Consider the following 14,130-nt stretch of genomic DNA (forward strand, 5'->3'; position numbering starts at 1 on the left):
GATTTCAGAGGTTTTCCCTGCGTTCAGGCTGCTGATGAAGGAAAGCCCACTGTGCTCTTCCTGCGTGTTTCACTAAGAACTACAGAACTAAACTACTTTACAAAGCCAGCAGTGAGTCTGTTTGAGTCTGTTTCACAACCTGAGTTAAAACGTTCTCATCAGACACTTTGGGTGCTTCATGACTTTATCGCTTTCATGTTCTTAAAGAGGAAACGGGGCACAGATTAATATTCAGCTTTATTTTCCAGGTCAAAGTGTACAAACTAGATTTCTCTGGTTAACACAGAAGGATGCTGATAAAGATGGAAAGAACCTGAACAAGCTGTTATTGGACTCGACATTTAAAAACAATCCCCAGCGAGGATAAGACTGTAACGTTAATCTGCTCCTGGTGCTTACTGTCGTATGTTGCTCAACATGAACTTTTAGGAGAAGCTGATGAAGCACCTTTGCCTCCTGATGTCACTGCAACACCTGAAGAATCTGCTTTGTTTCACCGCATAAAGAAGACAAACGTTAAAAGGTGGTTTTCTTGTACGATGTCATACAAATCTAAGTTATTATTAACTAAGGAAATGACACCAGCTGATGAGACTCTTAACCATTTAAAGCCCAAACCTGTGGTTTGTCCTCTAAATGTGAAACATATGTCTTCTTTTTAACATGTATTTGTTAACAGTGTTGGGAAGGTTACTGTTAAAATGTATCCCACTACAGATTACAGATTACATGCCCCAAAATGTATTTTGTAACGTATTCTGAATACTTTGGATTACTTAATATATTATCATGCTTTTTACAACTACATGAATGTCCTATTGCTGTGTGATTTATTACTATTACTGAAGGTTACTCTCCACACCAACACTAGGCTGCAAGTACAGGTGACCTGGGCCGTGAGACTGAGACATCAGAGCCTCTTAATGTGTGTTTGTTTGGGTTTCCACCGGCGTGGAATTACCAAAAATAGAGCATAGCCGAACATATGAAACAGGAAAAGACCGCCGTGTAATCCACTTATTTCAACAAAGTAACTGTATTCTGATTACCACCTTTTTCAACTGTAACTGTAACTGAATACAGTTACTCATGTTTTGTATTTTAAATACGTGACTGCGGTACATGTACTCCATGTACTGTTGCGTAACAGCGTCATGTTCTACACGTCGTTCTTCCAGCATCATCATATTTTAACTCTCTGAGATTTGGAAACAAAACACTGATTTCGTCTTTGGACTGTGACACTTTCAGTGTGAATGAAACAGCTTCAGAGCTTAAAAGTGTTTGTCAGCCAAAAGATTTGGCGAGGATGTCTGCTGCCTATGTACCTGTCAGGCTGAAAATATTCAACACATAGAGATAAAAACTGCTGTGTGGTCATGGCTCCATTAAATTCAGTATCTATGGGCACTGGTTCAGCTCAGTGGGATGATCAGACAGCCATATGCTGCACGGTTGAGTGCGGCCGGCCCGGGTTTGAATCCGACCTGCGGCCCTTTGCTGCATGTCCTTCCTGTCAGTCTTTAATGTCCTTATGAGAAAAAAATCACTATTTAATGTAGAAAAAGAATCAGAAAATATCACCCTACTCAGACTTGCATGATGTCATCAACGCCCTCAGGGTCAGAGGTCATGACCGTGACACCTGTGGTCAGCGAGCGCTGGATGAGAGGCAAGGGAGCTGCAAGGCAAGAGAGGCCATTCTTACTGTTGTTAAGCAGAGTGACGCTTCATCACAGCGCGGACGTTTGAAAACATCTGAACGTATAAATAAACAGTCTGTATGTAAACAAAACAAAGGAACAAACAGCTTTGTCTCTTCATACGACACAGGTTAGATGCTCCGTGTTTTCTCCCTGCTGTACCTATCAAATGTTCTTTAGTTTCACAGAAATTAATGCAGACGTCAGAAGCGTCGATCCAGGCATTTAGACTCAAAAGCACAGATTTCCATGAGCTCAGGCTTTGTGTGTTTTAAGCCTGTTGGGAATAACATTTACTCCGAGTTCGAGCACCTGGATTTCTTTTTTCAGCATGTTTGAAAACAGCCTCAGTAATCCGAGAAAGTTAACGTGTGCATGCGTCAGTTCAATTCAGCTTTATTTATAAGCCACCGAATCACAACAGCAGTCACCTGACGCTGCTTAATACTGAAAAGTAAAGACCCCACAACGATGTTCTTATTTCAGATCAGGTCATTGCTCGTGTCGCCTGCATTACTTTCTCTTCATGCTGGACATGAACTCCTCAGATGTGTTTGTATTGTTGTCTTTGCGACTTTGATCTCACCTGCAGCCTTTTGTTGTTGTTCTTGTTGTTGTTGTCATGGTTGCTGTTGTTGTTCTTGTTGTTGTCGTGGTTGTCGGGCTCTCTGAGCTTGTCGTTGTCTCTCCTGACTTCTCTCCCTCCCTGCAGCTGAGATCGTTAGTGCCGCCATCTTGCAGACGCTGATCTTCTCCTTGCTGCTTCCGGCTTGGCTTCCCGTGCTCCTGATTGGCCGATCGCTGCTGATGATGACCCTGCCCCCGGTGTTATTGGTCCTCCCTGAACTGCTGATCCTCCCTCCAGCATGACTGCTGAGTCTATTACTGCTACCAGCGACTTTGGATCCGCTTCCTGCGCCGGTTATCCGGTTCCCAGCAGCCTTTGAACTGCTTAGCCACCCCCCACTGCCCCTGATCCTCCTCCCGGGGCTCGGAGCTCTTTGCCTGTTGGTTGTCCTCTCTCCCCCGCCCCACCCTGCACTCCCCACGCTGTGCCCACTCGCTGAGCTGTAAACAGGTTTCCATCCGCCGCTGCCCGTGCCGGTGAATCTCCCCACGCTGCTGCTGCGCCTCACGACACTGGCCGAGCTCAGCCTGCCACCACTTCCAGCACTGTTGAGTCTACGCCCACTGCTGACGTAGCTGCTGGGAGGACTGACCATCTGGCTGCTGCTGACCCTGTCAGCACTATCAGCTCTGCTCACACGACCAGGACTCCCACAATACACTGTCCACGCCCCACTGCTGAACCTCCCTGCTCCTGGTGTTCCTGGTGGGCTTGTTGCTATGTGTGTGGCTGCTGAGGGACAGTCTTTGCTATCGCTGCTCGTGCATCCAGCATGCCAACCGTAAACCTTCAACTCCCCACAGCTAAATATCCCAGCTCCTGGTGGGGTTGTGGCTGAGTTTGTGGCAGGTGAAAGGCGTTCTTTGCTCTCAGCACTCAGCGAGCTATCGCTGCCAGCCCAGCTGTTCTTACGTCCAAGACTGCCTTCGTAAAATATCCACTCTGCACTCCCTCTCCTCCCAAATCTCCCTGCTTCTGGTGGACTTGTCACAAGATTTCCATTCATGGATGAGTTTTCTCCACCCCTTTCATTGGGTAAGCTAGTCCCAGCGTCTAAGCTGTTCTGGCGTATAAGACTGTCACCATAAACCATCCACCCCCTACTTCCAAATCTCCCGTCTTCTGGAAGATGTTCCTTGCTCCCTGAGTTAGGTAAGCTGACACTCATATGTCCCAAGCAGCCACCATAAGCCATCAAGTCTCCACTGAATCTTCCCTTTACCGCTGCTGTACCCACTTGTGCATCTCCACTGTTGCTAAAACCTCCTGGCTTGCTAAAGGCCATTCCTCTGTTGGAAGGGGTATTTCCAAAGCTTGCTTCTTCGGCATTACCTGTTTGGTTCTTCGCTTGCCAGTCACTGTTTCTCTGCCCCCTCATACCTCTATTCATAGTCACACCTCCTATCTTATCTTCATCTGCAGGACCACTTACATCTTTGCCTCTGGACCTTCTTGCATCTCTTCTGCGATAAAGGCCTCCAAAACCAAGCTGTTCCTCTCTGTCTGCTATGATACTTCGTCCATCTCCAAACACCGAGCCTCCATGACTGCTGCTCACCTGAAGGCTGCTTCTCTGACTGGTTGGTCTAGAACTTATCTTTGTGCCATTCAGCTTAATTCCCCTTCCTTCATAACCTTTAAATGGCCTAAAAAGCACACCCCGGTTTCCCTCTGACGTTATGACTTTCGTATCTCTGTCTTCTGGCAATGACCCATCTCCACTAAACGATACCGACTGTCCGTCCTCTTTTGTTGACAGAATGAATTTCTCTCCTGGGTGAACATGTGCATTTGCCTCAATTAGATTCAGACTTCCTGCCTCTTCTTTTACATCACTATCTGGACTGAGACATACGTCTGAGTCATTTGGGCTGAGGTAATTTTCTGGGTCATTTGGACTCGGAAGTAGATCAGGACTTGCAATGTGGTCTTCCACATCTACTGGGCAAAACACCTGTTCTGTAAGGTTTAGCATGACCTCGGTCTCATCTGGACTCACACATATTTTTGGGCTCAAGCAGCTAGGTGAATTTGTTTCACCAACTGCCAAATGGACTTCTTTTGGACTTTGTAGCTCTTCGTAAGAGGAACAGCTCAAACCGACACCAGAATCTGTTAAACTTGTAGATATATTTGACGCCTCTTCACCTGAAAGATCACCTGTCTCCTTCTTAGACTCGACTGGATCCAGCTTTAACTCGCTGGCATTGTTGACTGTTTTCATTTCATCCACTTCTGCCTTTAAACTATCTGTATGTTGGATATAACACTTTTGGTTTTCCTTGCTTTCTGGAGAAGAAATGCCGACACTGGTCCATGAATCTGCATCCTTCACAAGTTTGTTGTTGGACATATTTGTTAAACTTTTATCTAAACTCAGGACAATCAAAGTATCTTCTGCTTCTTCCTTTCTGTCTACAAGCCCATCATCCACCTCAGTCATATCCTCAGTTGGGTTTAAACATATGTGTGGATCGTTTGGTGTGAGATCCGGTTCTGGCTCAGTGGAACTCTTCACTGAACACTTTTCTGGATTCAAGCATGCATCTGGCTTTGTTGGACTCATTGATTCCTCTTCTCTTGGACTCTGATGCTCTTCAGGGCTGGAGGAACTTAAAGCCACACCAGAATCAGTTAGGCTTATAGACATTTCTGAGTTTGTAGCACTGAAATATATCTCCTGACTTTGCAGATTTATCAGCTCATTTTCTGATTTAAGACGGTTCATCTTCACTTCCTTGCAGTCGTGGAGTTCTTCTACTTTGTCTACTTCTTCCTTTACGTTCTCAGCACTTGTAGTTTTACTGTGAAGCTTGTTATTAATTTCTGAGATACTAGACAAAAAATGTTCATTGTCATGCACTGCAGGTTTGTCTTCTGTGAGTTTCTTCAGTTCAGTTTTGGACAATCCCAAACTCTGATCAAGGATTAGAACATCTTCTGTGTCTACTGTTTCAGACCTTCCATTTGTTCCTTTATCGGTTTCTTTCATAAGGGCTACCTGAACCTTACTTGATCTAAACACTGGAGGAGATCCTGGCTTGTGCACTGTACTGACATTTTCATCCATGTCCCTGACAGCTTCTGGTGGAGTCTCAGCCTCCCTGATGATGATCTTTGTTGGATCTTTTTCCTTTGCTTGGAAGGAGGCTTCAATTGGATCCATCTGAGTAAAGATGAAAGCTTCTCTCACTTTTACCTCAACAGCAACTGGTTTGCAGAGATGAAACGAGGTCTCATACATTACAAAATGTGTTTTTTGAATTACGTCTGGTCCTGCAGAAGGAGTGTTTTTGTTAGTTTCCATGTCTGTCCCTGTGTCAGTAGAGAGTGAACCAGCTTGTTTGGAAGTAAAGGTCTTGACCAAAGCTCGCACGTCTCGGCTAGTTTGAGCCCCAACATCACGATCTTTAGTAAGAACTTCCACAGGGCTCCTCTGTCTGCTGCCTGTCTCTGTAGATATGATGGACTTGCACACTTTTTTATAAAGCACTACTGTTCTCTGGTTTTCAGAGTTTTGGATGGTCTCCATCAGAGGCTTGGTCAGTGTTCTAGGTGAGTTATTTGGATGTTTGTTATGGACAAAATCTGACTGGGCTGCAGTCGCTGTTTTCGGTGAAACTATTGGTGTTTCTTCAAGAGTGTGAACGCGGCCGCCATGAACACTGACGGTTCTGTTCACCGTCTTGTTGCTCCTGAATGTGGGTTTTCTGGTCTCAAGACAGGAAGATCTGACATCTGGCTTGGAGTTAAAGTCGACATGTGAAACTCTAAAAAGATAAAACAAGACAAAGGCAAGAGCAAAAAACTAAATTTTAATAACTGAAAGGGGACGTATTTATCTATTCCTCTATCATCATCTCATACCCCTGACGGTCCGCGCTGTCCAGCAGCTGCTTGTAGTCCTGTATCTCGGCCCCCAGTTGGTTCTTGACGTCCAGCAGTGACTGCTGGTCTGCAGCCTGCTGTGCTGCAGCCTGGAGCACCGAGTCCAGGTCTCTGCACAAACCATCTGCTGACTCCTGTAGGACCACCAGCTGCTGGAGTAATGACTCCTTCTGCTCCCGACCAGAGGACTCCAACACCAAGACCTGGACAGACAGGAAGACTCATTCTAATCCTGTTTTTTATCTTGACTCTGATGGTTTTGGTTTTGTCTTTCAGTCCTGACTTTGAGAAAACTCTGGAGTTGTTTCTAGTCTGACCAGCTTTTGGCTTCAGCTGTTGATTGGCTCTTTGGGGGGAGGAGTTCATAAAACACGTGTTATTGTGAAGATTATCTTGCTAAACTAAAGCATCAACCCAATCTAGAAGACTGGAAAAAACTAAATGACATGTGGCTGAAGGAACCAGAGGAACTCATAGGTGGGCCTACAGGTTCCTGGTCGGAACATCGGAGTGCTGGTGTGTGGTTTGATCTTACCGCAGCCTGAAGTCGCGTCAGTTCTGCTGTCAGACAGCACACTTCTCTCCTCATTGCTTCTAGCTCGGCTCTGTCAGCGTCTGACCCCAATGAAGGGTCAAAGGTCACCTGTGAAATGCTCTGCATGGACAGCTGAACACAAAACACCTGTTAAAATGCTTTTGCATTATTATCCTTATTAATGTTTCCTTTATGTTAAAATACAGGTGTGCAGGTGTGCATGTGCCTACCTGAGTCTTGCACCTGGGTTTGCTCTTGTTCTTGTCCAGGTGTCCAACACTCGTCTGTCTCAGGTGGTCCACCTGTTGGATCAGGTCTGAAGACTCAGTGATGTGCATCTCAGCACATCACTGATATCTGGGCCAGGAGAACCTGCATATCCTACACAGGTAGGCAGGAAAAGGGGTGTAGGTTTTTTTAAGCATCCAGGTGAGATTGTTTTACCTGCTGGTGTTGAGTCTGCAGATCCGCTTTCTCTTGCTTTTGCTCATTCAGAGGATTCTGAAGCTCAGGCAGACTGTGAACTTTCAGGACCTCCCCCACCAGCCCGAGGTCACTAAGCTCCGCCTCCAGCTGAGTACGCTGCTCACGCACCTTTTGGCACCTGCACACACAGCAAAGGATCATGGGACACGTCTTCAATTACCTGTTTAGTTGTTCAGCTATATTTGGCCACAGCCATGTTGTTGCGTGTAGGTGTGATCATCCTTGGACGACAGGGTGGAGCGTTAAGTTATCAGAACTACAGATTAAGCTAGCAGACAGCTAGCAGCTACAGCACGGTGATGAAGCGAAGCTTTGACTGGTTTGAATGATGGAGGAGTCGCGTGATTTTCTAGTTGTCACGTTAAATTACAGAAGTGTGACAGTTACATAAACGTGTTGGGATGAAAACCTGCATTTTAAACTGAGCTCATTCTGCAGACTCTGTGATGGTTTTTATCCCGTACAGGCCTCTGCACTCATACACTGACGTGCATTAGAGACCCATGAGGCAGGTATGACTACATCGCTGGTGTGGCTCTACCTTTCTTTGAGGTTGAAGACGGTGAGTTCTGCTTCGAGTAACTGAAGCTTTGCCTGAGCCTGGGCCGAGAGACATTCACTGATCTGTGAGAGACAGAGAGAAGCTTTATTCTGTGGTGGGAGGTGGTGCAAACGTCTGGGCGGAGAATCACAAATAAATGGTTGATTTCCTTAATGACTTCTCTGGTTTTTACAGGACATGCCAAAGTTCAGGTTTTTAGTCTGTCACATTTTGGACTCGTCCAAACCCGTCTGACCATTAAACACAGGTACAGCATCCTGACACCACCTGAGAAACTCGTTTAACCTTTGATTGTAAGGTTAAAACTGATTAACTGGGGCACGATCTGATATCGTCGTGTTGGTGTTGTTCCCAGATCATCATACTAAATGTTGATGCAGGATCAACATTGCAAGTGACCAATCAGAATGTTGTGACATCATACTTATGCGACTTCGGGAAAAACCGCCGTAAAACCAAAAACTGTACTTAAGCTGCGAGAAACCGCCTCTGTCCACCGATCAACGGACCCTGACCCTTTAATAAACGCTGAGCAGAACTGATATTGTCCTTGCAACATTGGAATTTCATAAATGCATGACTGGCTTGGCGCGCAAAAGAATAACGTCACAACAATGTGATTGGTCACTTGCGATGTTGAACCTGGAACAACATTTTCATGATGATCTGGGAACAACACCAACACGACGATATCAGATCATCCTTTACTGGGAGCCCTCTGGCACTGACTCACTTCTGGAGCCTCTAGTGGACGTTAGAGGAACTGCAGGCTTTGCCAGTGTTTGGCTTCATTTTCCAGCCTGCAGGTTGATGCCTGGATCAGATTGTTTGGCTTTGACTTGGAACAGAACTGGTAAATGTTTTAATCTCTGGGCTCGACTGAGGACTTCATCATTAAATTATCTCAGAACTGCAGAGACTCTAAAGCTGCGACAAGCTGCAACAAGAATAAATTTGACATCAGGTTTGTTTCCAGCTTCGCTGTCTGCACATGTTCTTTCCTTTACTTTATGACTCCTCTGACATATCGCATCTGTTAACAGCAGAACACCTCAGAGTCCTTCAGATTTATCTCTGGTTTTAATCACAGGAAATCCAAGTTGATAAGAAAGGAAGGACAGAGCATGTAAGAAAGAAAAAGTGAAGGACTGAAAGGAATGGACAACAAAGATGCTGAACTGTGACAACGCAAGACCATGCCCATCCTTTATTTACAGTCTACCTGGCCCTGCAGCAGGGAGGCGGTCCTCAGGTGTCCGTCCAGCCACCTCAACTCTCGGGGACACTTTCTGTCCAGCTCCTCCTCAATCTGATGCTCCAGCCTCTGATTGGCTGCCTCGAGATGCTTGACCTGCACAAACAAACAAACAAACATTCTCTGTCATTCTGTTGTACGAGTGAATCACCGTGTTCTCTGCGTACATTCACACAGCTCTGGGAAACATTATCTTTCAGATCTTAGTTTTAAACGTGACATCATGAAACACAATCTTTGGTTCATGATTATTCCATTTAATTTCGATTTATTGTGGTCTTAAAATTTCAAATCAATAATTAATCAGCCGTGAGAGGACCATTTGTCCTCCTGCCACAGAACTTTATAGATCAATCTTTAAGCAGTGCAAACGTCTATAAAGAAATCGGATGTTTTTTTGTCCTCCAAGTCTTTCAGATCCTTTTAACTGTTGCTCATTAATCTCAGTTGGAACAATGAAGCATGCTGCCTCCATCCTACCTGCTGCAGGTATGAAGCCAGCCTCCTGTTCAGCTGCTGCAGGGCGGCTCTCTCTCTGGATAAACAGGAGCTCCCGCCGCTGCCCGGAGCTGCCGTGCTGGGACACACCGACCCGCCGGCTCTGCTGCCACGGAGAACCAGCCAAGAAATCATCTCAATTCAGTTTCATCAGCTTCTTCAAAGCTTCCTTTAACAAACTCTGTCGTGTTCTGGAGTTCTGGGTGTCTGAGGCAGGCGGTCTGTCTCAAGTGTGTCAGGAGCAGATGGAGCTCAGGTTTAATCTGCTCTGAATATTGATATTCAGAAACAGGTCTGAGCAGGATGGCAGCCCTGCCCAGCACGCTGCATCCAGCAGCCGTCGGGTTTACACTTGTTCTGCAGATGGTGTGGCTCACACACTCCTGTAACCTGAGAGCCAAACCTTCATTTACAACCTGGAAAATCAAATCCATCAAAACTCAACAAGATCCTGCAACAGAGAGACTGTTAGAGAGCGTTTACTCAGCCTGGACACATCGCAGCAGCCTGACTCTCCTTACAAACCTTTAAAGGTCAAAAGTCCGTTATCGATCTACAAGCCCGTAGCATGAGAGATAATCTTGTGTTTTCTGGTATTCCAGAAACTGCCGGAGAGGACGCAGAGGCAACGGTGAAAAACTTCATTAAAATCCACCTGAAGCTGCCGGAGGACACCGTAAAGAACATCGACTTCGATAGAGTACATCGCTTGGGGGGCGCGCGGTCGCGGACCGGGAGACCACGGCCTATTGTGGCCAAATTCAGTCAATTCAAACAGAAGGAACAGGTGAAGAGTCGCGGCAGAGAGCTGAAAGGAACGGACTTCAGCGTGAACGACCAGTTCCCCAAAGAGATCCTGGAACGACGCAAGGTCCTGTTCCCAGTTCGACGTAGCTTTATCCAGAAAGGCTCCCGTGCTGTCATCGCTGTGGACCGGCTCTACGTGGACGGACAGCTGTACCGCGACCCCGGCACCACACCGTGGTTATACTGACTGCACTCCAGATAAGAACCCGCTACACTCTTTTCTTATTCATTCACACTTTCTCCTTTAAAATGTGTTTAACCTAGTAATATCAATATGATGTCATAGCAGATATAACACCGTCACCCTCCGTCATTGCTTTAATTGGAATGTTTCCGTTTCGTTTCTTTTTTTTTTGTTGTCGCTCACAGTTCATGTGGTTTCTTTCTTTCTCTTGTCTTTCACTGCTGTGGTCACCTACTTCCCCACTCACCTACAAACAACACCCTCTATTTCTCCATATTTTCACAACACGATCACGCAAACACATCAGCTCAACGGCAGCACATTCACAACAGCCTCACAGCACGCACAGACTTGCAGGACACATAAGCAAGCCACGCTTGTTCATATTAGTGAATATTCACACACATAGTCAGACTTATGGAGCCTCTCACCACACTTCTTTTTCTCTTTCTATTTACAAACAAGGGATGTTTCCATATTCTCTCCACCTGTCTAAACGAAACACCCAGCATACATCATTAAACATACACGCACAATTAAGGGCATGCTGAGGTTTGTCACATGGAATGTAAATGGAGCTGGCACCAGAGGAAAGAGGTTAAAAATATTTAACCAGCTTAAAAAACTACAGGCAGATGTTGTTTTATTACAAGAAACTCACAAACCTGTCACAGGTTTAAATGAACTTAAAACACCTGAGTTTCCTAACGTGTTTGCAGCCGGTTATAATTCTAGACAACGGGGAGTAGCAATTTTAATACATAAAAATGTTAATTTTACAGTACTCGATACAGTTATAGATCCAGAGGGTAGATTTCTAATTATTAAACTATCAATATTGAACAAAAAACTATGTATTGTTAGTATATATGGTCCAAATGTTGATGAACCCTCATTCTTCCACGGTTTTTTTAGTGCACTCTCTGAACACCTTGATTGCACACTCATTCTTGGCGGTGACCTCAACCTTGGACTAAATGAAGAAATGGATAGGCTCAACACAACAGGAACTCAGCGTAATTGGCAGTCCACAAATATAATCAAACAGTATATGAACGACTTTGGTCTTTGCGATGCATGGCGCTCTCTTCACCCCACCAGTAAGGAATATACTTTTTTCTCGCATGTTCATCACTCTTACTCTCGTCTGGATTATTTTTTGGTCAGCAGCTCACTGCTGAACGACATTTCAGACACTGAGATTCATCCTATAGCTGTCAGCGATCATGCTCCTGTATCTTTAAAACTAATGCACAAGAATAATACTACGCCAAGAAAAAACTGGAGATTTAATACATCATTGCTTAAAGATGAAGACTTTATTAAATATTTTAAAAAAGAGTGGACTTCATATTTAGACTTTAATGACACTCCCGGAATATCTGCTTCTGTTCTATGGGAAGCAGGGAAAGCTGTGATGAGAGGTAAAATAATTTCTTTCTCATCACACAAAAAGAAAGAAGAAAACAAAAATATTCAAGAATTAGAAAAAAACATCAAATCACTAGAAGAAGCCTACGAGTCCCACCAAGATCAGGAAACATTGAACAAAATATGCAAAACAAAACTAGAATTAAATGAAACTATTAATAAAAAAACACAATTCCTTATACAAAGACTTCGCTTGCAGAATTTTGAACACAGTAACAAATCAGGTCGATTTCTAGCTAACCAGCTAAAAATAAATAAAGAAAAAACAACTATATGTGCTGCTAAAGATTTATCGGGGAACACAATATATGATCCTGGAAGAATAAACAACATTTTTAGGGATTTCTATGAAACTTTATACTCACCACAAATAAACCCATCTAAAAATGAAATTGATCTGTTTCTTGACAACGTAACTCTTCCAAAATTACTAGACAGTCAAGCAATGGAACTGGATTCACCACTGACGCCAAGTGAACTCCAGGAAGCCCTGATAAGTATGCCCAATAATAAGGCTCCAGGTCCAGACGGCTTCCCTGCAGAATTCTACAAAGAATTCTGGACAATTTTGGCACCAGTATTCCACAGCATGTTGCAGGAAATCGAGGAAAAGGGCAGACTACCACCAAATATGGATTCTGCCAACATTAGTCTCCTGCTAAAACCAGGCAAAGACCCTTTATTTCCCTCAAGCTATCGTCCAATTTCTCTTTTAAATGTAGACCTTAAAATAATCTGCAAAGCTCTCTCAAAGAGATTAGAGAAAATGACCCCCCTCTTAATTCATCCTGACCAAACTGGTTTCATAAAAGGTCGGCACTCCTCAACAAACACTCATAGATTACTTAATTTAATAGACTACTCATACGATAAAAACATCGAAGCCATAATATTATCTCTAGATGCAGAAAAAGCATTTGACAGAGTTAATTGGAAATTTTTATTTGCAACTTTACACAAATTTGGTTTTGGAAACTCTTTCATAAACTGGATAAGAATATTATACAATTCCCCAACGGCTCGTATCAGAACAAATGACCAGACATCCTCCAGCTTCTGTCTCCTGAGGGGCACCAGACAGGGATGCCCACTCTCCCCTTCACTTTTTGCAATTTTTATCGAACCTCTAGCAGCAGCAATTAGACAGGCTACAACAATTAAGGGCATAAAATGTAAGAACATAGAACATAAAATCAGTCTCTATGCGGATGATGTGTTGCTTTTTCTGCAAAACACACAAACCAACCTCTCTGAGGTAATTACTTTAATAAACTGGTTTTCAAGAGTTTCAGATTATTCAATTAACTGGCCAAAATCTACAGTTCTCCCCATTAACTGCTCCTTCCATAATTCTTCCTCTGCCCCACTGCAATCCGGAAATATTAAATATTTAGGTATTAATATCTCTCCTAAGCTTTCAGACTTAACTAAACTAAACCACATCCCACTTCTAAAGAAAGTAGAAGGCGATCTGACTAGATGGAAATCTTTACCCATATCACTCATGGGAAGGGTCGCCACTATAAAAATGATGATCTTGCCAAAAATAAATTACTTATTTTTGATGATCCCTAACAAACCATCACAAGATTGGTTCAGATCTCTGGATTCATATATTTCCAAATTCCTTTGGAAAGATAAACCCCCGCGTATTAGCTTAAAAACGCTACAAAGAACCAAGGATAGAGGAGGATTAGATCTGCCTAATTTTCACCAATACTTCTTAGCCAACAGGCTTCAGTTCATCTCAGAATGGTTAAAACATACCTTAGATGAGCCCTGGCTAGATGTTGAACAGGCACTATGCAAGGATCTAGAGATTTCAGACCTACCATTTATTAGCTCAAACATCAAAAGACATGAATGCTTTAAAAGTATCAACATCAGCTTCTCTCTAACAGCATGGTGGGAGTTTCTAAAAATAACGGAGTCTTCATTAATCCCATGCAAACGTACACCTATCTGGAATAACCCTGACATATTACAAAACAATAATATGATTAATTTCCCAGAATGGAGTTGTAAAGGAATTAAATACTTAGAACATATATTAGAGGGAACAGAATTTATTCCATTTGACAGACTAGTTGAACAATATGGGATCAACAAGACAAGGTTTTTAGAATATCAACAAATTAAATCCATAGTAAAAA

At 43.8% G+C, this 14,130-nt stretch overlaps 1 protein-coding gene across 1 annotated transcript; it reads right to left on the reverse strand.

Moving 5' to 3' along the window:
* Positions 1 to 241: 241 nt before the first annotated feature.
* On the reverse strand, positions 242 to 9,690 carry LOC146672336 (uncharacterized). Its single transcript, XM_085405321.1, has 9 exons — positions 9,538 to 9,690; positions 9,025 to 9,153; positions 7,782 to 7,864; positions 7,199 to 7,358; positions 6,985 to 7,056; positions 6,755 to 6,901; positions 6,199 to 6,422; positions 2,290 to 6,101; positions 242 to 1,681 (listed from the first exon to the last, which is right to left on the reverse strand). Exons 1-8 carry the CDS (start codon positions 9,688 to 9,690, stop codon positions 2,324 to 2,326), a joined length of 4,746 nt encoding a protein of 1,581 aa, XP_085261447.1. The 3' UTR covers positions 242 to 1,681; positions 2,290 to 2,323.
* Between the last annotated feature and the right edge of the window lie 4,440 nt (positions 9,691 to 14,130).

Source organism: Rhamphochromis longiceps, linkage group LG4 (genome assembly GCF_057381845.1).
Source record: "Rhamphochromis longiceps isolate RC_006_pf linkage group LG4, R_longiceps_female_GT1.1, whole genome shotgun sequence".
Lineage (NCBI taxonomy): Eukaryota > Metazoa > Chordata > Actinopteri > Cichliformes > Cichlidae > Rhamphochromis > Rhamphochromis longiceps.